A 23,807-nucleotide genomic window follows, 5' to 3' on the forward strand; every position below is an offset into this window, starting at 1 on the left:
CAGATTCCTCTAGTGTTCAGACATGTTAAGTAATCGCAAAGCCTCTTTTCTACTTTGCTACATCCCCAGGTTCCCCCACACTCCCACCAGCTCCCTGGAGTGAAAACCAACCCTTGCTAACTAGTAGAAGGATGAAGCTTTTCTCACCAAGGGGGCAGACGGGAGAACACAAACTTACTACAAATCTGTTTACACACTCCAGCATCAGTCTGTGCTGACAAATAAGATGCAAACACAATTACACAGGCAGCTGCATGAAAGTCGTGTCTAGACAGCAGAGAATCAAGCTGGATTGGGCAAATACAGAAGAAACACTTTTATGGGAAAAGGGCCGTAGGAGGAAGCATAGGCGCTGTCTAAAAGATACTGGATTAAAAATGTATTACTAACATGTAAGAAATGTGATGTATAAGGAATCTAGAGGACCACAGGGAATCAATAAGATGTTTAATATATAATGGTAAAAAAATATAGAGAGAAACAGGTGACAGAGATACAGAGTAATCCTGGGCTCAAAAATAGGTAAGGTTATTTATAGGCTGAGACCTTGAAAGTGAACAAAGAAAGTCTATATTGGGGATAATTAGGAAGAATCAATGAATGTGCATGAAATACTGATTCATTTGCAAAACAAACAGATTATATTGGCTACTGAATAATCAACAATATAGCTAATGAGTAGATATGTCAAACGCTCTTGTATATTTCCACTGCACCACGTCTGTAACCCTGTGGACTAAACTCAGAACTAACAGACAGGTTTGTTATTAACATAGTCATGTTTACCTCATTCTCTGAAAGTGTCAACTTAGGGAAATCAAATGTTTTAAGAACTGAGTGTCTCTGTTTGCTACAGACTTATCAAGACACAGAAATAAAGGCAGATACACTCCCTGTATGAGACAAAAGTAATTCAATAAAGAAATTCTTACAGCCATTATCTTTCTCTAATACCAGCAGTATAAAACTTTAGTAAAACTATCAAAGCATTGATAGCAACTTCAGTCAATACAGTAGATATTATAAACCACAATAAATCTGAAATATTACTTGTAAAAGTCAATACACTGTTGACACTATTGTATTGTACTTCTTTGACATGTGTTAATAATAATTTTACAGTAGACTCACTGGTGACAGATTTCTCAAAATTACTAGTTAACTACTATAACATGTATTAATGTTATCCTACAGGGTCAACAAAGCTCCCCACACGTACATTCAGTTGTCAGCAATGTAGGCAACATACAGCATGCAGGACTATATCCGTGCATACATTTTAATTATACTGCAGCATAAAATGCAAGATGATCACATGAGAAATACTATAAACAGTTTATATTTTACTTTGTTCACATCTTCTGCTTATATATATATATTTATATAAAAACATCAATTTAAATAATAATTCTAATAGATCAAACCGAGGACAATCACGTCATATTTGAATTTGGGAATTAGTTGCATGACGTGACGTCCCCAGCTTTCCCCATTGCAACAATACGTCTGTCTGTTTCGAAATTGTAAAACGCATGTCGTTAAATGCACTTTAAGTACTTTAGCACACTGTAACTGTATTTATAAAACACTTAAGTATATTTAATGTTAGTGTTTCGTAAGGACATATTTCATGCACCTAATTATGACAGATTATCTACACCTACTCAAGTTTTCTATACTTGTACGGCAGTCGATTTATTTCAGATTCCCAAAGTAGTGAATCCACACCTGCGAATGAATAAATGCATGTAAAGCGTATACTTTAAAATATTCTCAAATATGTTTGTATGTGTATTTTCGCTACAGCAGCCCATAATAAACCGTGGTCGTGGTCCCGTAGCGCAGACTTCCGCACTTCTGCACATATTCGCAGAATCCCACCGATCCCATTGGTGGATCGGCGCAGATCTGCGCAGAACTGCGGAAGTCTGCGCTACGCAAACGCGCCACATAGTCTCACCGAAGCAGCCCACTGCGCTTGACAACAAAAATACAGCTTTCGCGCATGCGCGGATGTGCTACTTCCTAAACTGAGTGTGAGCCCATGTGAGCGGCAGCAACACGGATGAGAGGCAGCTGTGCGTTTCTGCTCAGGTACGACTGGTTTCTTCTGACCTCTGGGTTGATTATTGTTATTTTTGTCTTTATTTTATGACAACGTATCCAGTGAACACATTGCCGTGCATTTAGGGCAAAACGAGGCGCTGTCCTAGTCGGTGAATAAAGGTGAATATTATCCGGATCGATTTTTAATTCGGATTTCCTCATTAGTTAGTATACATACATTGACATGATATCGATTTCGCTTTTATAAGAATAACGTATTAAAGTATTAACTGTTTGTCAACAACAACACACAGTGTTGGACAGTCAGTGGACAGTCGTATGGCTGTGTGTGATGGTATATTGCAAGTTATAACTCATCCTAAAGCACGTCGATAATGTTGGTGTCGCTGAAATGTAGTGTAGGATGTAGAAGCACTTTTCCAGCTATGGTTTAATTAATTTAATAATGTCTGTGCGTAATACAAACAGTTACAAGTGCTTTGTCATGACATTTGATACGATAGCATTTTAATAGTTACTAGATTCAAACACAAACACATCATTTTCTTTTAGTTTGACATCGTGGGTCGTGTTTGTAGTCATGATAAGCGATTATTTTAGTCTTATTAGTTGTATGTCTTGTGTATTTCGTATTACATGAACCAGCATTAGTCACCATAAACACTGTCACAGTCTCATCGAATTAAAATAAAGTAATGGTCAATAAATAAAGAATACTTGGGGACAATTTATAGTTTTCTGCACCAGACCCCCATTCATTGACATAACTGATATATAAATATAAATGTCAGTATTAACTTTACAATTTATTTGAACCTGTTATTAGTATTAAAATCTTTGCAAACAAGAAATTCAACTTAAAATCTCTGGTTGATCTTATCCCTCTGGAAAAGGAAGCATTATAACTGTCAATAACATTTTTAAATTAGGTTTAAAAAAGGACCCTGAGCATGTGCCCAAGTAACCTCTTAGTCAAAAATGGATGTTCATAAAAGAAAGAAATGCATTTCCAAAAAGCAGTTTTCCTTCCTTCCCAGAGGTATGAAAAATAGAGCAAAAACAGCTCAAACTCAGAATGAATCCAAAATGACACTTGAACCCAACACAATGCAGAGAAAAGCGAAACGGGTCATATTGAAGAAGCAAGGCCAAGTATCTCCTCTCTTGCATAAGGCTCAAAGTGAAAGAACCCATCCCTGAAGTTAACATGGACTGGCCCTTCTTCTCATCAGTCGTGAACCAAGAAAAACAGGTTTTCTATTAAGACTTGCAAAGAAACAACAAAGGACTTGAGATAATGGCTTTGGCAAATTGCGAAGGAGGTGAAAACGTGTCGTGACAAATGTGTATAAGTAGAATGACTAATTATATAGCAGGATTATGACCCTTTTATGTAAAAGTACCAGAAGATAATTTGTGTATTGTTAGAAAATTAGAATAGGCTCGCATTACACATTGGAAAGGGTGCCCAGTCATTTTCACCTTTGGAAGGACGTGGCTTAAGACAGGAAACAAGCATGTCTTATATGATGAATCTACCCTGTTTATGCCTAATTAATCATAATTTCACAGTCACAAACACGAGGACTGTATTACAGCTCTGTCTACCAAAACATCAATCGCAGTTCCAGATATTCCCATAACATTGAGGGGTGGTTTTGCTTTTCCATTTGATCATTTAATCTGCTAGAATGGACATCTCAATACAAAACATTGCATAACAGTGAGCTGCTGCAATGACAGTTATGTCTGAAGATATTCAATTAGGCACAAAATACAAATTTCTTCAAATGCTTTGGAATATGTTAATTTCCATCCTTTAGCTTTTATGACAAGTGATCTTTTAGATATATGACAGATATATGACTTGGGGAATCATAGTTTGAGACTAGTTTTATGACTGTGCCAATCATAAAATCATTAATGTCCAGACATAAATCAAAGAGGAAGGAGGGACATTACACAGTGATGAAAACATATTCCTTAATATGATTTTATATGCACTTATTTATATGTATGATTTTATTTCTGTTTTACATATTGTTGATGTGACACCATGTGATCAAGTCCTTTGAAGGAAAAAAAAAATGTTTCTGTTTCAACAAAGCTCCCGTTTTCAATTTGTATTTGTTTTCAGTCCTAGTTCTTTTCTGTTGTTTTGAAATCGCACAGCTGCATTAGAGTCTTGTCTGCTTAGAGGAAGAGGAAGTGGTGGGGCTTACAAAATATGTTGAGAAGAGGGGAGTCCTGAGTTATGGGCGGTGTCTTGTTTTGCAGGCCTTTTGAACACGCAGGCTGAAGATGGCCACAACGCAGTGGACCAGTGTGTCTCCTGCCGTGGCTGTCAATGCCACCAACTGCTTCAGCAAGAAAGACGAGAGCCCAGAGCTGCAGGGGTTGAGGTTTGGCGGTGTCCCTGTGGTACTTCTGATGGATTTTGTCTTCTTCATAGTAAGCACCTTGATCTCCTTTTGTGTTGCGAAGAGGGTTTCCTTTTGTCTTGCTGTTAGTCTCTTAGATGTGCGATTCTGTGATGGTTGCTTTCCAATAAGCATCTGTTATTGTTATTATTATTATTATTATTAATAATAATAATAATATTTATTTCTTAGCAGATGCCCTTGTCCAGTTGTATCTAAAGCAAAAACAAGGCCTCTATTTTATAAAGCGTGTTAGTGTAATTCTAACATTTTAAAATAATATAATAACTTTTGTATTAGTCTTTGGATTTTATTTTGTTCTCATTTCACTATTTATAGTAGTCGTTTAGCTATGTTCCTTAAATTGCACTAGGCAATGTATAGATCTACCTACTTGTGCCATCTGTTTCAGAATTGAAGACCACTTTCCATTTATAACTTTTTAAATGAAATGCAAAAGAGAGAGTAATTGGAAGGGAAACTAAAATATTTGCATAACCCTGTTATAAATATGTTGTAAAGATGCCAGTTCATGCTGTGCAGGCCGAGCTAGGTGGAAAGAGTAAACAACGACCTCTCACAGGTAAAATGACTTCCAGACTTCCCTGCAACAGTCTTTCAAGGGCATCTCATATATTTGCTTTTTAGGACTGCAATCTAGTGACCTCAAACTAGAATATTTTCTGTATTTCAGATACTGTTCACATACAAATCACTAAGGTAGTGGTATTCACATCTCATACACTGAATCCTCGAACTTGGTATATATAAATATATGAGCGCATTTGCATGCTTTCAGTTATATGTGCACATTGCTGTGATATGTAAAAGGGGCAGGTTATGTGAAGTTCTTTACTGAACTTTACTGGTTTGGAGAGTACAGCCAGGTCATATCATATGGTATTTGTATTTGTCTTTTAAAGATGATCTTTTCTGAAATCGTTACTTATTTGAATGGTAATATAGGTGTAGTCCTAAAACCGTATAATTAACAAATGGTCAGTACTTTGTTTTGTGGTGTCTGTGTCTGCACTAAATAGGCTCTAGTGTAATACTACAGTGAAGCTCTGGGGTTCGCTCAACCCAATTCTCACACACACGCTGGAAAACACGCCAGATTAATGGAAAAACGGGTAACGCAAATAAACTAAACTAAAAATGACACAAGCAGCAAACTACATTGACTTTCTATTGACTTAGTTTGCACATAGCGTTTTAAATCAAGTTCCATAGAATTGTATTAACTTTTATGCAAATAAATACTAATGATATTAATAATGTAATGGATATTGCTTAATTAAAGTGTAGGACTGGGCAGCCTGTATTAGGTTGTCTTGAAATCAGCATTGCACTGCTGTGTATTGTATTCTGTTGGTCTTTGAGTGCAGGCCAGACAAGAAAGGTGGGTCATTAATAAATCATACAACCTGTTTTTCAATGACTAGGGTCAATGCAATTATGTAATGCCAGATAGTGTTATTGAGGCTGAAATTATTGAGAATGAAAATGTTTTACAGCAAACCAAAGGTTTTGATTAGCCTACATTACATCAACATCTTGGGTACAATAACAACTGCATAGGGTTTCCCCCGAGGACTAGATTGCAGAGACTCTCACCTACAGGAACAGGAACACAACTGCTTTGCAACTTTTAATATGTAGGTGGGACCAGAAATGAGGCACTCCTGACTGTTAATACTTGTTTTCAGACATGGTTTACATTTTTTTCATTTCTTTTCCTTCTCAGATCCTGCTGGTGATCTTTGCCATCATTAGGAAGACAGTGTGGGGATTTGGGAGACTTGCGATGGTGTCTGACGCCAGCAGGTAAGGACTGTCCTGAAAAACATTAATTGATCGAGTTGGTACTTTACAGCAGTGGTCTCCAACCCTGGCCCTGGGGCCCCCCAATCCAGTTCATGGCACAGCTTTTTGTGGGCTTTAACTGCGAAAATGCAATGGTATTGCCATTTTTAATGTGGAAGGCTGTTGGATGGCTCTCAAAGTGTTTTGTATGTATAGAGACAGAATTGTAGGCATTAGTCATACAGGCCTCAGTGTACTGTTGATATGTCAGTACTCAGCTTGTGTTAGTCAGGACAGATCACAGTGTAGCCAATTACAGATATCTTAAGAGTTCACTTGAATACACAACCGTAAGCTGTGAGTCATCGTCTGTCAGAAACGAAAGCATGGACACATGCCGTAGGATGCGTTAGCTTCTGTCCTGCTGGTATCCTGTTGACCATCGGAGCCTTGTGTTCTCAGTTTCACAGAACCGTCACACAGGAGATACGCTAGGCTGTCCTCTTCCATGTCAACATCAGAGGAACCTGAATACCGGAAGGTCTGTGTTGTTTTTATTACTTTTGCTTTTAATGTAATTGGGTCAGCTGAGATCTTCCCCTGGTTTTCTCCCGCAATGTTAATGACCACAAGGAACAATTCCTGCCCCCTACTGCAAAATCTCACCTGTTCTGGCCTCCCTGTCGAATTCATTCCAGTTGAAACTTTTCTTTGCTGTGGACAGGCTAAATGAATGTTGCTGAGCCAGTTACCCCAGAATTATAGAGCCCAGCCTCATACTTTGTTGATGCCGCAGCACACAGCATCTGTTTTTACAGACGCAATAACTGTATAATACTCCCTAGTTAACACAGTGGTCCTCAGGGATATTGTGTCTCCCTCAGCTTATTTTTTTTTACGGCGATTAAGCAGGTGACCATATAGCACTTGAACAGCCTTTACTTATACTATTGGCTTGGCAACTGGGAAGAATAACTTATTATAGCAACATGTCCCAGGTTAAGCATAGCAGACTGTGCATGTCATTTCAAATGTATTTTCCCATTGATACTGGATAAGAATGAATATATCCTGTTTCCTCTTAGGGGTTCTTCTCCTTGGTGGCGTTTGTGGTCCGACTGGAGTAAGTACAGCTGCATGAAGGAGGTCACACAGCAGTCAACACACGGCTGAGAATCATGTTTGCAGTTTTGAAACCATTAGAGGTGATAGCCACCCATTCAGTGCAGTATGTAAGATGCAGAAAGGATATTTGCATGTGTTGTGCGTAATCCACTAGTAACAGTGTCTAAATATTAGCATTTTGTTTTGGGTAAATAATGTTACAAGTACTAGTACCACTGTCTGCAGCAGCGTGTCATCATCTCAAAGGCATCAGTGTGAGTTTCAGAAGCTGTACATAAGATAATGGAATAGATGTGTGAGGGGGGCAGGGGTGGTCACTGTCAGTGTTCATTCTTGCTTGTGGTTTGCTTGGTTACAGTGCAGACAAGATTCAGGAGAAGTGTGGGAAGGATGCCATCCTGTACCTTTCCTTCCAGCGGCATCTCATTTTCCTCCTGGCCGTCTTCACCGTCATGTCTGTGGCCATTATCCTGCCCGTCAACCTCTCCGGAAACCTGTTCGGTAAGGTGCAGACAAATGCATTAGATGGCGTTGGATTAATCACCAGGGCCAGTTTATGCTTTATCTTTTATATCTGCTTATTTTGAGTACTTCCCTGCTATAGGGCAGAAAACAATTAACAGGATACGGTTTATCATTATCTGCACACAATTTATGTATTCAGACTTGCAACATAATGTAGCTTGCTTTGCGATTTGTTTGTTTAGTTTCTAATTGCATCTCTCAACTAACCAGTACTTAATCTAATCAGAACTGTTCGGTGTAAGTGACAGACTGTTTAAATTCACCACGTACTGGCAGGTGTGTCTAAAGTTATCAATTTATACTGTTACAGAAGCTGACCCTTATAATTTTGGCCGAACAACAATAGGAAATCTGCAGAAAGGGTATGTAAAGGAGTTTATCATTATGCTGCTGTTATAGACAGACATATTAGATATTAGACAGAAACACATCTAGCCAATTCTCATTCGCATAAAATAAACACTCCTATAGATCTGATATGTTAAAAATCGGGTTGGTTGGATATTTACATTAGAGCTGAAAGAAGTAAGTATTGACAGAAGGAATGGTTTCATACAGATGATTAGATGTTAAACATATTGAGGGAGTGAAGACAAGAAATAAAGTTTAGCCTAAGTTTGTATACCTTTCATTCTTCAATTCGGATTTAAAAAAATCTTGTAGACTGTTCTCCCTTTTAATTACTCTCGGCTTAATATAAAGTTATTGTCATTTGTCACATCACATTTTAAAGTAATGTATATATCTTCTTTTCACAATCCTAGCTACAACCTTCTATGGGTACACACTGTGTTTGCTGTGCTCTACCTCATCCTCACAGTGATCGCAATGAGACATCACACCTCTAATATGAAAAGCATGGAGAAAGACACCGTGAGTATTTGTCAATTCACTGTGCTCCTTAAACCATATGTGCAGCGATGCCACTGCTGAAGATCCATGCCACGCTTAATCTCATAATGCAAAGCAGGGCAGAAGTGATAGCAATTTTTCATCTTTACATATCGAAGCAAATGCAAACGAGAACTTCATTAGTAAGTACCGTACGACCGGTCATTTCTTGATTGCACCAGTGACACAGGTAGACTATGATATGTGTTTGTCTGTCCAACTGTAAACAAACCTAACCTCTTAAGGCTTTTTGTAAAAACACTAAAACAAGTTGCGGGGAAATCATGCATATGATAACAGAATCAAGTTATTAAAGGCCAGTGAATCTTCAAACTGTGGCATATATAGTTAAATGACTATTAATAATTCAGTTCACCATTGGATTCTTGGAACAATAACTTCTGAGCAAAATGATCTGACCGTAGGCTTGTTTTGAACCTTTCTGATGTCTTCCTTCCCAGGTAACGCACAGCTTATTTATTACTTCCATGCCTGAATATGCAAGTGAAGATTCTATCAAGATACACTTCAGGTAAGGCCAATCATTTATAATATTTAGAATATGCCTATATAGGTATCATTTTCATATAATTAATATAAAACACTTGCTGGTTAATTATGTCCTTCCATAATGTTACAAAATGTTAAAAAACATTTTGGGCACTCTATTCTGCTGTAGTCAGTTCTAATTATTTCTAATTTGCACTTGTAGAAATAAAGTCCTGAAACCAAGGGAGAGTCAAACCTCAGGTCTGCCTGAAATGAGATCAAACGGTAGACAGAGTTGCATGGCCAGTAATGCTGAATTGGTTGAAATCCCCCAGTGCCACAGAGAGATAAGCAAACCGCTAAATGGATAGATTGGCCATGCAGTTTTAATGCAGGGCCTACTATTTTTGGCGTACTTTATCAATTGTGCTAAGCTTGCTGCTGCCAGTATAAAGGAAGCTGTGAAAGAGCTGATAAGGATGAAACAAAACTGGAAACCAAAAGAGACCTTCAGAATCCCTTCTGCACAGCAGTTGAAAGTTTCAGTGTATGTTTTCCTTACTATTACTTGTTTGGAAGTATCTTCTAAAGTTGTTTAGATGTACCTGCTTCCAAATTACAAGAGTTGCTGTAATTTGCATTTGGAAGACACAGTCAGGCACAGTGTGAGAGTGAAAAGTCCAGTTAGAGAGTGGAGGGGGCAGTGCTTCATATGATTGGTTAACTCTTGGAAAACAATGTGAAGTGGAATCGGCAGCACAACAAAGATAGGAAGGTAGAAAATAAGCAACTTTGTCTTCATCAGCTCTCATTTCTTTTCTGTTTCTGTCCTGCTGTTCTAGTGAGGCGTACCCCACGTGCCAGGTCTCCAATGTATACCTGTGCTACGATGTTGCTAATCTCGTCCACCTGGCCAAAGAAAGGTGAGGATTTCTATTTGTAGTGTATGTTTTAAATTACTCCTTGGGTATGTTTGCTCATAATGGTTTGAGCAGATGTACGCTCTACTGGTTTTTGAAAGGTACAATGTACAGGTTTATTTATCTAGAGATTGCATGATTCATAGAAATTTGTCTAACTTTTAATTATGTATGACTGGTGTGTATTTTGATCATCTTCAGTAATGTGTTATGTTGTGTGTTAGGCCTCATATTTGGTAATTTAGTTTATATGAATGCCAGTGTTTACCTTGAATTGTGACGCTGGTCTGGTCAAAGTTCTGCATTTGATGTCTAACTGCTTTTCTTGTGTGATATTCATTAACCAAGTCAAGGCATTACTTCCTGAAAGAATCTGTTCAATACCCTTTAAAAATCACCATGCTTAGGTCTGGAGTATTTTTATGGTTGGTTTCAATTATAGGACTAAAGTTGCACAAGAATCTGGTAACTCTTTTGTTTTTTGTCTTAAAGGACAAGGGCGGAGAAAAACCTGGTGTACTACAGAAAATTCCTGGAGCGCGAAGGAAAGCGAGCTCTAATTAACCCAAAGCTCTGTGGTTATCCCTGCTGTTGCAAAACGAAGTTCTGTCAGGAGGTGTGTTTCAGACACAAGCTTGGCAAAGCAAAAAGCAAATGTATTCTGTTGAATAAGTGTTGAAATCTAGTTTCATTGCCAATGATTGTATCACCTGTTTCTGCGTGGGGATCCTAATCTCTCGTGGTGTTGCTTTTTCTCAGCCCTACTCCATGCCAGTCTGTCATCCATCAGGTCAACTGGCGAGGTCCACAGCTTTAGTAACGATATGCAATTCAATTCTCCCCCCTCTTCTCAAATTAGGTGGATGCCATTGATTATTACACTGACAAGGAGAAAAAACTGGATGAGGAGCTTTCTAGTAGAAAGGAGGATGTGTACGGCAAGCGTCTGGGTATGGCCTTCGTCACCCTGCAGAATGAGGCAATGACATCCCTGTAAGTCATTAAACATCGCTGAACATTACAAAGTCAAAGGATGAAATTATTTTCTTCAGTTTCAGAATGCAGCTGTGAAGAGTTTATCTGATTATTGTGAAGGCCTTCCCTGACTAAGGCAGTGTTGATACCAGGAGACCCTGCCTCAGAAATTATTACTCTAAGAGCTTTTGTAATGACGCTGCTGGTCTGTGTAGTGAATGATGAATGTTGTTTGGTGCAGTGATTCTCTCATAGCGATGCATTTCCCTGAGACACTCACACATTTTGTTTATTTCTCTATAGTGTGCTGAAAGACTTCAATGCTATAAACTGCACTGGGTGCAAATGTCCCCAGGAGCCCCAGAGTTCGTCCTACATCGAGGCCCTCAAAGTGAAGCAGTGGGATGTCAGCTATGCTCCAGATCCCAAAAATATTTACTGGTAGGACAGCTGCTGTATTTGTCTCCTGTACTGGGACCCAAGGGCGTTCTGGGCTCCTCAGAAAAGTTGTTTGCACTAGGGATGTGATGATATGAACTATATTGTATTGTTATTATAGATTAGATCATCTACATTACATTCCTGCATGCTTAATTTGTGTTTGTTAATAATAAATGTATGTATGTGTATATATAACAATTTTAATTAGGTGAAATTATTCAACAGCAAAGAAATACATGTTTTTTAGTTTTATTGTTATTCAGTAATTGACATTGTAATGTGTTTAACCCCCATTTTTTTCTCTCTCTCTCATTCTCTCCTGGTAAGCTGCATTATTGAATTTGAGCTGGATTCACCCGGGGTCTCTTAATTTACAATGATGCAACTTCAACTGTCAATGTGATGCAGAAATTAATTTGTGTCGAGTTTTGTTCTTCAGTATTCACACTGAATTGCTATTTAGTCCCTTACGTGCATGCTTTGTTTATTTAGCTGTATTCAATTAGTTGGTATCTTACAATTGCATAAACACTATGCTATGACTTATTAAAGTGCAGGGTATCAAACACTATTCCAGTATGTGCTGTTGTTGGATTTGGCCAGTCAAACAATCCATTTTGAATATACAGACACATCCTAGTTCTTTGAAAGTGTGCTAACCTCTGTATTTGCCTGCATGAAAACTGCATTAGTTATTAGTAACCCTTTTTAAAAAAATGTTTTATTCATTTTAAAAAGTGTGGATCTTGGTCTTATGTGAACTGCTCAACAGCTTCAGTTATTGAAATAATCAGCTTGTGTCGTTTTTGTGTTGTTGCATGCCTAAAAACTGCATGTGTTTCTTAAGTAGAGAGTTGTGGTGAATTCCAATTCAATCATATATTCGGAATTGGAATGGAAAATAACACACACAATTGGAACTTGATTTTGGACTTGACTAGATGTGATCATGTGGAATTGGAATTGACCCTGACTGCATAACTGTATATTGTCATTTGTCTAGGAGTACATGTTTAGCTAGTCTTTTTGGAGAGAAAATTAAAAGTGAAACTTTCCCATTCCCTGCTACCTCTGCTGTGGTGGAATCTGCATGTTGATCCCATTGATTCCAGTGATGTTACAGAAGGTGTTTGTGTCAGCCTGCAGCGTGATAATTTGCTCTTCTTGTTTGGCAGGGAGAACTTGTCAACTCAGGGGGTCCGCTGGTGGTTCAGGTGCCTCATCCTCAACTTCCTGCTCTTCCTTTTGCTGTTCTTCCTCACCACCCCCTCCATTATCATCACCACCATAGACAAGTTCAACATCACCAAGCCCATCTACTATCTGAATGTGAGTTCACCATCACGTGCCCGTTTATGAAACCAACACAACGAGGACTGTAGCTCGGCAAAAAAGTCACAACTAATCCAGTTCACATAACGCCTAAAAACCCAACAGAGTGTAGCTATTTCAGCACGTGACCTGTTGCACTTGGGTTTAAATGTTAAAAGAATCATTGGTCTGCCAGTATAGGAACTGAGGGTGCTGTACAATTTAATAATGTTTATTCCTGTGCGTCAAACTCTTTGTTCTGCAACCCTAAACAGTTATTGGGGAAAAATACATGCCCAGTTATTACACATCCCAAACGTCTTGTCCAGGAATGAGAGCTTGTACGTGTTTGTCTTGCAGAACGCGGTTATCAGCCAGTTCTTCCCCTCGTTCCTCCTCTGGGCGTTCTCCTCTCTGCTGCCAACCATCGTCTATTACTCCACGTTTGTTGAAGCCCACTGGACCAGGTAATGACGGTGACTGGAAATATGGGGTACAGGTTGTATTGTGGTGAGCAGGTCTTGGTGGTTCTTACTGTTTTCCTGTGGGTTGGGGGTTGTTGAAGATAACCACACAATTCAGGGCTTTGTGTTGATTTAACAATCCTGGTCTTGGAGTAGCTCTGTGTCTTCAGGTTTGTATTCCAGTTGAGCTCTCGGTTGCTTTTTATTTTCCTGACTTTTTATTTTCTTTTGTTTTGTGGATAGGTCAGGTGAAAACGTGTCCATGATCCACAAACTGTACTTCTTTCTGCTTTTTATGGTGTTGATTCTGCCCTCCCTTGGCCTTACAAGGTAAATATAAAAATAAATACATGTTTTTATGTATTATGGTATCATTGACTGTATGTTGCAGGTAACATTTTGTTTTTTTTCCTGTTTTTGTTCCAGTTTAGATCTCTTCTTTCAATGGCTGTTTGACACCAAATTTCTGGCACTGGCCAAGCTGAGGTTTGAGTGAGTATCTTGTGTCCTCTCAGGATCGTCGCTGTGCTGTGCTGTGCTGGTGACTTGACTGCTGCCTCCTGTGCTGACAGGTGTGTGTTCCTGCCCAACCAAGGGGCCTTCTTTGTGAACTACATCATCGCGGCTGCCCTCGTAGGGAGTGGGATGGAACTCCTCCGTGTGCCAAATCTTCTGATCTTCAGCATCCGCATGGCCATGGCGCGCTCGGCCGCAGAGAGGAAATTGGTTGAACAGGTGTGGCCCAACCGCCAACCCCCCAACCCCAGTGCCTGTGCTTTCACATACAAACTGCGCTGCTTGGATTTTGCGCTTCGGATCATCGACTTGCTTTGTGTTTCCTCTTGATGTGGGCATTGCCTATGGTGGAACCACAGTTTTGTGTTGTTTGTTGTACAGAGAAAAGCACAAGAAATGAGAACTGTGTTATTTCATGGTATCATTTTACCCGAATAAATGTTTGTTTTATTGGCGTTTTGGCTTTTCCAGACTCCTGATCCCGATCAGGATATCAAATGACAGAAGAATATCCAGGTTGGAAATGCAGCCTCCAAGATTTCCAATTTCTATTTCAGTCTTTTCTGTGCAGTTGAACACATTCTGTCAGACATGAATTTGATTTATCATATTCTTCAGAGTTTAAATCATGTGTAACGGCATTTGAAAGAAGGTTAAATCACTCCATTCTTGCATTGTTTTTAGAGATTACTGGCAAGCTTAAAACACAGGATTTTTGTTAACATCCTGTGGGTGTGTAGTATCATTCTGCCTTTAACATGTGTGGACATGGGTAGTTTAATCATTGTGTGTAATTTATACACCCATAGACTATGTGCAAGACAAGGAATTAGACCAGAGGTGCTCAATCCTGGTCCTGGAGAGCCCCTAACCAGCAGGTTTTAGACGTCACCCTTGTATCACCAATTTATAAACACCTGGAAGTATTTCATTCTGATGAATGAAGCACCTGGTGTGGTAAATTCAGTGCTTTTGAAACTATTGGAGCAATTATCTGAATACCTGCAGCCTCCTGAGGGAAGAATTCCCTTGGTTGACTTTCTTAATTGATTAATAACTCACATGTGTTCCCAGTATTAACACATTGGTGATTTAGGGTGACTTATAAGAGTAAGTGGATTGGGGCTCTCCAGGACCAGGATTGAGCACCCCTGAATTGGACTATGTCAGAGTGGCCAATATTTCCAACAATCTTTAAAATTGTAACTGGATTGTTCTGTTCTGTTCAGTTCTGTTGTCTCAAAAAATACTCAAGCACTTTGTTTTTATTTTGGGCCTCTGTGGTCAATGTACTTTATGCCAGGGAGGTCTTGTTGCGCATGTTCATTAACTGTACACAATGTTCTAGTATTCAGATGGGACTGAACTGCACCTTTGTTCCTTGTTCTCAGAACCAAGCCACTGAGTTTGAGTGTGGAGCCACGTATGCCTGGATGCTGTCGTCCTTCACAGTGATCATGGCTTACAGTATCACCTGTCCGGTTATTGTCCCCTTTGGTAAGTTCCCAGGACTCTCTCCTAGTTACCTCAGTGGGCCGAACAGTCACGCTCAGTCTTCAGAGGATGGACAGTTTCTTCTGGCTTTTGTTCGAACCCAACTCCCAGCGGCTTAATTGTACCAGTCATCTCTCTCAACTCCTGAGGGAATGGCTTACTTCCCTGCAGGCTGATACCTTTTGTTACGGGTAGTTTACCTCAACTCCAAGCAATAGTTAAACCCTGCAGTACAGTATACATTAAAAGGTTCACCTCTCAGGGGCTCCCCCGGAGAAGGGCATCTGGTAAAAGTCTTAGCCCCAGGTCAGGATATCCTGTCGCTTGGATTGAGCTAATCTCATATTGACAGCTTTAAGTTTGAAACTCCCATAGGAATAGGAATAGGAACACGCACACACTCACCTAACATGGTATGTGCATCTCTGCCCTTCAGGTCTGCTCTACATGATTTTGAAGCACTTGGTGGACAAACACAACCTGTACTTTGCTTACCTGCCCGCCCCTCTGGACATGAAGATCCATTACACAGCGGTGAACCAGGCCCTGTCCGCGCCAATCATTTGCCTGTTCTGGCTGTACTTCTTCTCCGTGCTGAGGACAGGTAACGCCCCCGCCATTGCCCCAGTAACCATTTCCTCTGGAGAATGACACATGAGCTGACGTGGACGTTATGTCCTGTCACAGAGCCCTCAGTGTTAGACCAAACAAACCTCCACCCTGCCCATAAGCGCTCGCACAGTCCAGTGTCATCAATGGGCAGCCAGTGGCTGTTTCACAGACATTATCAAAGAGATGCCAAAATTCACGAGTATGAATTGTGGTGTCTTAGAGCTGTTTATTTGCCATTGTTCATTTAAATATACAGTTTGGAGTACAAGACATACAAGACGTTAATAAGGTGTATATATAGAAGTAATTTCTCATTCTTTTGAAGCTTACAAAGTTCCTGTCAATGTGAATTAGCTGCTAGGGTGGTATTGTTCTCTGTGTCTGAATGTCAGGTTGCCCTTCAGTGTCAATAATACGTGTGTCTGATGCTCATCAAGGTGGGATTTGTTTGTTTTAATTTGTATTTCAGGTTTTACAACCGACACGTCCCTGTTCACGCTAGTGGTTTTGGGCGTCACCATTTCGATCTGCATCGGTTACACCTGCTTTGGACACTTTAAGTACCTGAGTCCACATAATTACAAGGTGAGCATGAAGCCCAGTCAGCAGAGTTAATCTGCTGGTGTAATTAGTTTTTTAACATTTTGGCCCCGGGGTTTTAAAGTCACACTTGGCTAACGCTCTTGCTCTGTGTCCGCCTAGATAAACGAAGAAGTAGACGGAACGCACAACGTGAATCCGCAGCCTGTAAGTTCTAATCATCTGTTGCTTTAAGTTGCATGTCCACTGCATGTTTAATTACAGGACTCAAACGTTGCTTTCCCTTCTTGGCATCCCTCCGCCCTCCCCAAACACAGACTTGGCAGCAAACTCTCTGGCTCATACGGTGGGGTGGGCAGAGACCAAAAAAAAACACACACTTTGGCCTTGTGGTTTATGGCTGACATTCATAACATCCTGATGTATCCGTTTACAGGTCTATGTGCCCAAGGTGCTTCAGTCAGCACCCAGCCAACCTGCCTCCCTGGACCGCAAAGTTCAGTCTTATGGGGCTGTGGAAACCAGTCCCTCTCCATCAGACAACCCAGGCAGTGCCTCGGTGCCAGAGCCAGGTCCGTCACACGCCTAGGACACATTTCTGTCTTCCTCTACAGTGCTGTGGACGGCACGAAGGGCCACCGTATCCACAACAGTAACAATAATGGAAGGGGAGCCCAGTTTAAGGCTTTGTTCTTTGAAATGGATGACTCTGAGGCCTTTGCTACCAAAGTACAATTTGCTGCACTCCTTCCAACTCCACATAAAGTACAGGTGATTCATCAGAAACAACATTCATATGAAAACACTAAGCACCTTCTGCTAGGCTTTTAGGCAGCACAGTAGTATCCTCAATAACTTAATGATCTAGATATACGTTTTATATAACTGCCCTAGCTACATATTTTCTCTTTCGTGTTTTCCAAATTGGCTGCCATTCATAGATTCTTAGAGCACGCAGCTGGGACCGATGGACAGGACTGTGGGGTCTTCGTCTTCTCTCCACACTGCCGTAACGAGGGATGAGAAGCCCTGGCAAGTTGCAACTAGTCCTGGCAACGTCTTAGTTGAATTGATGTTGTCCAGATTTGAGTCCAGGGCTGCACACACACACTGACATTCCTGTTTCCTTTCCATTGGGGACACAACATCTGTTTTTATGGAACCCGTATTGGTTTTGATGTTACTAGAAGAGCAATGCCATGATGTTCTGTGACAAGAGTTGGAACAGTCTACACTGTCCATTATAAATAAATGATTCACTCACATCGGGAACACACTACTAGTCCTGCCACTCAGTCACTGTTATACATAAACGGCTGCGGTTTCGCCAGCTTGACGTTACGCTCTTGCACTTTTAAAGAAATGTTTTAAATACAAGACCACAACCTTCACGCTTTACATGCGGTGGGTACAGGGAGCCGGGTGTCACTCTCACTGCTGTTACGGTCGGTGACATGCAGACTTTATAGAGAGGAAGTGAGGCAGAAATTGTACTCAGTCTGGATAAACCAAAATTAGTTTTTATCAACAGTGCTTTTAGTTATTTGCCTTTATTTTTAACACACGTTGTGTGTTAGCTGGGACACATTTTATTTCACAGGCTACACAGAAAATACATCTGTAATGTTTCAGTAGAATAACACTGTTCATGTGTTAATGTTTTCCGTTTTAAAGAAACTAATCCTCTTTAAAAACAAAAAGAAACTAACTACTCTTATTGTTATATTTGTTCGATATGTTTAATGTTTAATAAAGAACTGGACGTTTTTATTCTGGTGACCATGACTTCAACTTGATTTCTTAAGCTTGGCAGCACCATGTGTTTTTATTTTTTTCTTTCCATTTAAAAAAATCACAAGTTTCATAAGCAAACTGCACCAGTTTCTCATTCTGTAACCCTGTCTGACCACTGGAGGGCAGTATTGATTCACACATGTATCTCCACAGCGAGCCACTGGCCATCAGTTTCCTTGTTCTGGTGCAGGGTTAGAATTTGACCAGTGACAAATAGGAAACGCATCAGGAAAAAGTGATAACTTCATCAATACAATATTACAATATTTTTTTTGTTATAAGTTAAAATCTATCAGTCAAGAAGACCTGAAGTCCCTAGCTGTATTATATTGAACCTTTCATAAACCGGTAATGCAAGCAAACTACAGCAGATTGACCAATGGTAAAACAAACCATCCTGAATAAATACAGATATTTATAAACACTATTGCAAATGTAGATTTCTTTATAGTTTTCAGGTTTTATATTTTAAACCCGTAGAAGAATGCTGATTTTCATGCAAAGTGTCTTCTCTAATTGAGTGACACACCTTGCCCACTGACATTTAATTAATTACTTACTAAAGTAATTAACTACTAAAATAGTTGAGGCTTAATTTAAGGCCACCACCGAGCAGTTTGCAAGTTCCAAAGAGCAGCAAGGCCATGGGCCAAAATAAAAAAATCAAAAGCTAGCAGTCACGTGTGTCAATTAAGTGTTTACTGTGCAAGAGGTGGATCTGTGTTGTGGGAAAAGAGGCATTACTTTGCTTCTGAAAATGGGTGTCAAGTGAAAAACATGAGATTTAACCTTGTGTGTAGCAAAATGCATTGGACAGAATAAGAAAATTAGTTTAGGGTTTTACTGTGACCACGATTTTGAAAGCTTAGATCCAGTGTGATATTCAAAACATCTGTGTCATAGAGTCCTAATTTCTTAGTCAGAGAAATGGTGAATGAGTCTAGACTATTTATCTGACAAGAGGAGTGGCAGCTATACCCCCCCAGAGCACACAGCCTCCCACCAGCTGGGCGCGTTCACAGAGTTCATTTTTAGCCAGGGGGTACCTTAAAACGTTGGGTCCAAGTGCAAAAAGAACACACTGAGAAATACACCCGTGAAGTCTTAACATATTTAAGGGCTGCAATAAAGTGCTCCTCGCATGAGCCGATTGCGTAACAGAAATGACTGAGGATAGCGACAGCCAGGGGAACTGACTGGAAAACACTGTTTACCTTGGAAGACCTGACTCCCCAGAGAGTACCGACTCCTTGCTGCAAATGACTGGCTTAGAAGTCAAGAGAAAACAGACCTGTATGTATTTATCATCTGTTACTGAATATAAGAAGTGGCTGGCGTGGAATGGGATCAGGGGGGAGGGCAGGCTCTGTGTGCGAAATGTTCGATAATTGAATCTTGTTGAAGGCGCACAGCTGTCACCATTCTCAACATCAACACACCAAGCTATGAAAGAGGGGTCACTTTACAGATCACTTCTGGAAAAGCATTGACCATGTCCGTCACCTTTGAGAAAATGTTTGGCAGATGACTTTGAATGTTGCAACTATGGGGAAAATAAGAGTGCTTTAACATAGAGAGCTGTACAATTATAATAAAGAAGACTTCCATTAAGGTCTGCCATTAGGGGTTTTGGCAAATCTTAAATGACACCATAAATCATAAAACACCAGCCAGCAAGCAGAGAGAAAAGGCCGAAGCACCCTAATGATACTGCTGTTATCTAATCCTTGGAGCTGAGATCTCATTCCCAAATGTCATTATTTGCATTTGCTTAAATATAAACAAGTTGCCAGCCTTGAGTGTTAATTGGAAATGAAGAAATACAACTAGAGTGTGGGACAATGAAGTCCGATTCCGTTTATTTATGTATTTATTTATTTTGAATGTCAACACATGGGCTAGATTTAATTTTCACTCAAGCAGTAGATTTGGTTTCCCTCTCCGGTCACCCCACCCACATCGCATGCAATCACTAACATCTGCTTGGTGCAGCTTGGGAAGTAAAAGTGCCAAATGCCTGGGAGACTAACCGATCGTCGCGCTGCTGGTTTTCAACTGTCTCAAAGAACCAAAGAGTGGACAGCAAGAAAAAATCTGCAGGAGGGAAAAGACCCAGTATATAATTTTTTGTGAGTAAAGTGAGTAAAATAAAATGAAGGAATTTCCCAAAGGTTTTGGGATTGTAATCATCAAACTTTATGACTGGACGAACTGCCTCATAACCAATGATCTCAGTCATTTCCTCCTCACATATTCAGTCACCATGTGAGCATCTGGGTCCTGCAACAGAGCCTAACAGCCCATAATTCCTCATGTTGAAAACTCTCAGTGCAAAAGAGTTTTCATCATTAAACGGAGAGAGATCGATTTGATTTATTCACTCCTGGATACTGTCTCCCAACGCTGCTCACCAAAATGAACCTGTCACTCAAAAAGCACTCAATTAAGTTAAGGTCTATAATTACTAACACCACTAGGGGTCAAAGGTGCTGCATCCACTATGTTTTCATTTTGATCAATAAATAAAATTCTCAAGATCCGTCGTGGGTAAGCCTAGGCTACCTCACCAACTCAAGTGAAAGTGTGTCATAAAATAAACCCGTTCAAAGTTATTTTATAGACCAAAAAGACAGGACTCTTTCACACCACTGATATATTTAATCTGCTTTTTGACTTCTCTTCTACGGGTCCTGTTCAGTTTCAGCTTGACGGGCATTATTTCCTGTTAATTAAGATTTGTACACTGCTGAAACCTAGAAAGCCTATTAAAACAAAATGATAATCTGACAATAATAAGCGGCCTGTTTTCTCCCTGCTCCAACAGTCCATGCAAATCAACAGAAATCTTGAGCAAAGTCCTCACTTAATAATTACTCCCCCAAAAAAACAGCAATGCCAAGAGCAGGAACTCGTTCTATTCAAATATACACATGCCTTCTCCCCTTGCATCGGCCGGGCTGTCGTCTGCTGTTAGAGGAGCTGAAACCCTCTCAAATTCAGCTGAGAGCACGTCATTGAGTCGCCTTGCTGAAGATGACCCCTTGCGTTACAATAAATAGAGAATTTTTGTGTGTGGATTAACTTACCAGCGCTGGACCCATTCCCTTTCTGCTCTTTGCTTAGCGTTATTAATCACTGATTTTCACAAGCTGGATTACGCTGGCTCCCCCCGTAGCATTTCCATCCAAATAATTAGGAGGCTAACCTCGCAGGAATCCGTTTAGGATGACATTGAGACTATTAGCAGAAGACTTAAATGTGATTTCACAACACCGACAATTAATCAAAAAGCCCACTTTAACCTGTTTATATTCTTTTCTGCTTTTAAAATAATTGCCCTTAATTTCACCAACAGGAATTTGGCTTCTTAGTCTGTTTAATTTCAACACATAACACAAGTCTAGTATCTTGCTTATATGCAGTATATTTTGTTAGATTGTTTTCATTTAAGTTTTCATTCACTATTCTGAATTGTGAATACCCAATCCCCCCAATTATATCCATATAATTCTATAATGATATTTTACAATATTTTGACAACATCTCCTGAAGTCTAAACATTTGTGTTGGCACAAAGTGAGATTGTTTAGTCTTCACTGTATTACCAAGTCACCACATCTTTTATTTAGGAAAGTGTGTAATTTCAATATTTATGACTTCATAGATCAACTACACTGATTGAATGGAAAGACAGTTTGTGGGAAATGTCCTCAGATCCTCCTTAACCTACAGTACTTTCTGCAACATTCGCCTTCATACCTTGTCAGCGTTCGGAGAACAGTGGGCAGATGATAGTTTGATGAGTCAATTGGCATGTGCTCACCTTGTCCCTCTCATCCTGGTGTGTCTTCACCATAAAGGATTTACAATGAAAAACTGACTGCAATAATTCCAGGTATGAGTGCAGTCTGAACGTTGCACTCTGTGGACACATACCTCTGGCCTCCAGCTGCTCTGGTTGGTGCCAGAGCTGAATTGTAATTGACTGCTCCAGATGGCCGAATAATAAAGGGCAAGAATCATTCTCAAAACCAATTAATTTCAAGCCAGGGTCATATGGAAGGATTAATGCGATCAAGTCTATTCATCCTGAATCCCAAACCCCATTTTGTGAGGCAACGGGCTGAAATGTGGAGGTGAATCTCGGAGGTAATCTGTCCTTGTCTGTTGGAAGACTTCCAACAGTTCAGACTGGACATACAATTATAATTAAATAAATAAAAGTGCACAGGTGTCACAAGATAACCTAGGTTGTTAAAAAAAAGGATATTAATTAATCTAGGTAAGATTTTTTGTGCAAAACTCTGAAGGTGTGTGGGTGGGGTTGTTAGAATAATGCTAAAGTTATGTGTAGAATTGGATGTTTTCCATTTCTCTTTTGGATGTTTGGAGGCAGCCTACCTACATAGTTATCCTTGTGTGTGCTTCTAGTAAAGGCCCAAGGAAACCATCTCACTGGGGCAATGTGGGGGAGAGTAGCTCTGTTCTGCTGTAGAGTTTTAATCTATTTTCCTACAGCAGGGGTTTTCAAGCCGGTCCTGGAGTACCCCCCTTAATTGAATGGTATATTGCTTTGTTAGGTCAATTAAGGATTCAATTCAGGAATTAAAACCTTGGTTGGAACAGAAACCAGCAGGGCAGGGGGTACTCCAGGACCGGCTTGAAAACCCCTGGCTTACAGCATTGGTGAACTAGGAAACCAACTTTTCAACTTATTAAACAGCAAGTTGATGGAAAAGAAAGAAAAGAAGGATGTTTGCTTTGCAGTATTGGACTGGACATGAGGCCTGAAGAGCGAAACCCAGTCGCACGGTGTAGCTGGGTTGTTTTGTGATATTAACACCTTTCAACAATGACCCACCCAGCTGCCCACTTATTGGAGGCCAAAACCTCTCACAAGACCTTTCAAAACGAAGGCAAACGGGATTGCTTCCTTCTTCCGATGAACAGTATGGGAGTCAGGGTGTGTGCCACTGCGAAATCAGGGCAGTACCAAGAGTGAAAGAAAATGACGACTTCCTGTAGCGTGTCTTTCCTTATCCTCTTTGATGATGCCTCTGCGACTTGATGAAAACAACAAACAGGCAGTGTGATGTTGCACGGTCAGCCTCATCGGCCTTGCCAGCTTAATTAACACATACATTTTAAACCTCCCTACGCCTTTACTTCCTTTTTAGGTCAACAAAGCGCTTTGTGTTCACGTTCGTTTTTGTTAAGCGCCTCGCGCACGGTTTAAATTGTAACAAGGACATCCAGTATTTGGGGTAGATAAGCTTGTTCAAGCTGGGGTTCAGACGATCTTAAGTAAGAGCTGGCTAATGAAGTTTGAAAGCATTTTAGCGAGAGTCTTCTTTTTTCCGCTGTGTCAAATGTCGAAAAATTGTACTGAAGTAGGTGTAAGTAACTCAGATGACCCT

The 23,807-nt window shown here is 40.1% G+C and overlaps 1 protein-coding gene across 2 annotated transcripts; it reads left to right on the forward strand.

Annotated features, from left to right (window-relative positions):
* The first annotated feature begins 2,008 nt into the window (after window positions 1–2,008).
* Window positions 2,009–18,375, forward strand: tmem63a (transmembrane protein 63A). Of its 2 annotated transcripts, none has more exons than XM_066697400.1 (23): window positions 2,009–2,094; window positions 4,345–4,518; window positions 6,235–6,314; window positions 6,756–6,834; window positions 7,379–7,416; window positions 7,777–7,919; window positions 8,254–8,305; window positions 8,708–8,816; window positions 9,296–9,366; window positions 10,166–10,246; window positions 10,736–10,859; window positions 11,103–11,236; window positions 11,522–11,659; window positions 12,835–12,988; window positions 13,331–13,437; window positions 13,678–13,764; window positions 13,861–13,926; window positions 14,007–14,169; window positions 15,342–15,447; window positions 15,881–16,048; window positions 16,526–16,641; window positions 16,759–16,803; window positions 17,033–18,375. In XM_066697400.1, exons 2-23 carry the CDS (start codon window positions 4,369–4,371, stop codon window positions 17,183–17,185), a joined length of 2,364 nt encoding a protein of 787 aa, XP_066553497.1. In that variant the 5' UTR covers window positions 2,009–2,094; window positions 4,345–4,368; the 3' UTR covers window positions 17,186–18,375. The 2 variants fall into 2 exon arrangements, with proteins under 2 accessions (XP_066553497.1, XP_066553498.1); XM_066697401.1 differs by lacking the exon at window positions 2,009–2,094 and adding an exon at window positions 2,101–2,226.
* The last annotated feature ends 5,432 nt before the right edge of the window (window positions 18,376–23,807 follow it).

This window comes from Amia ocellicauda, chromosome 1 (assembly GCF_036373705.1).
Source record: "Amia ocellicauda isolate fAmiCal2 chromosome 1, fAmiCal2.hap1, whole genome shotgun sequence".
NCBI lineage: Eukaryota > Metazoa > Chordata > Actinopteri > Amiiformes > Amiidae > Amia > Amia ocellicauda.

Bases quoted from the DNA above. Each gene is read 5' to 3' on its own strand.
- tmem63a (XM_066697400.1), top strand. From the start codon at position 4,369: ATGGCCACAACGCAGTGGACCAGTGTGTCTCCTGCCGTGGCTGTCAAT. The intron at 9,367-10,165 runs GTAAGGCCAATC...CTGCTGTTCTAG, and splicing joins TCTATCAAGATACACTTCAG to TGAGGCGTACCCCACGTGCC. The intron at 13,438-13,677 runs GTAATGACGGTG...TTTTGTGGATAG, and splicing joins GTTGAAGCCCACTGGACCAG to GTCAGGTGAAAACGTGTCCA.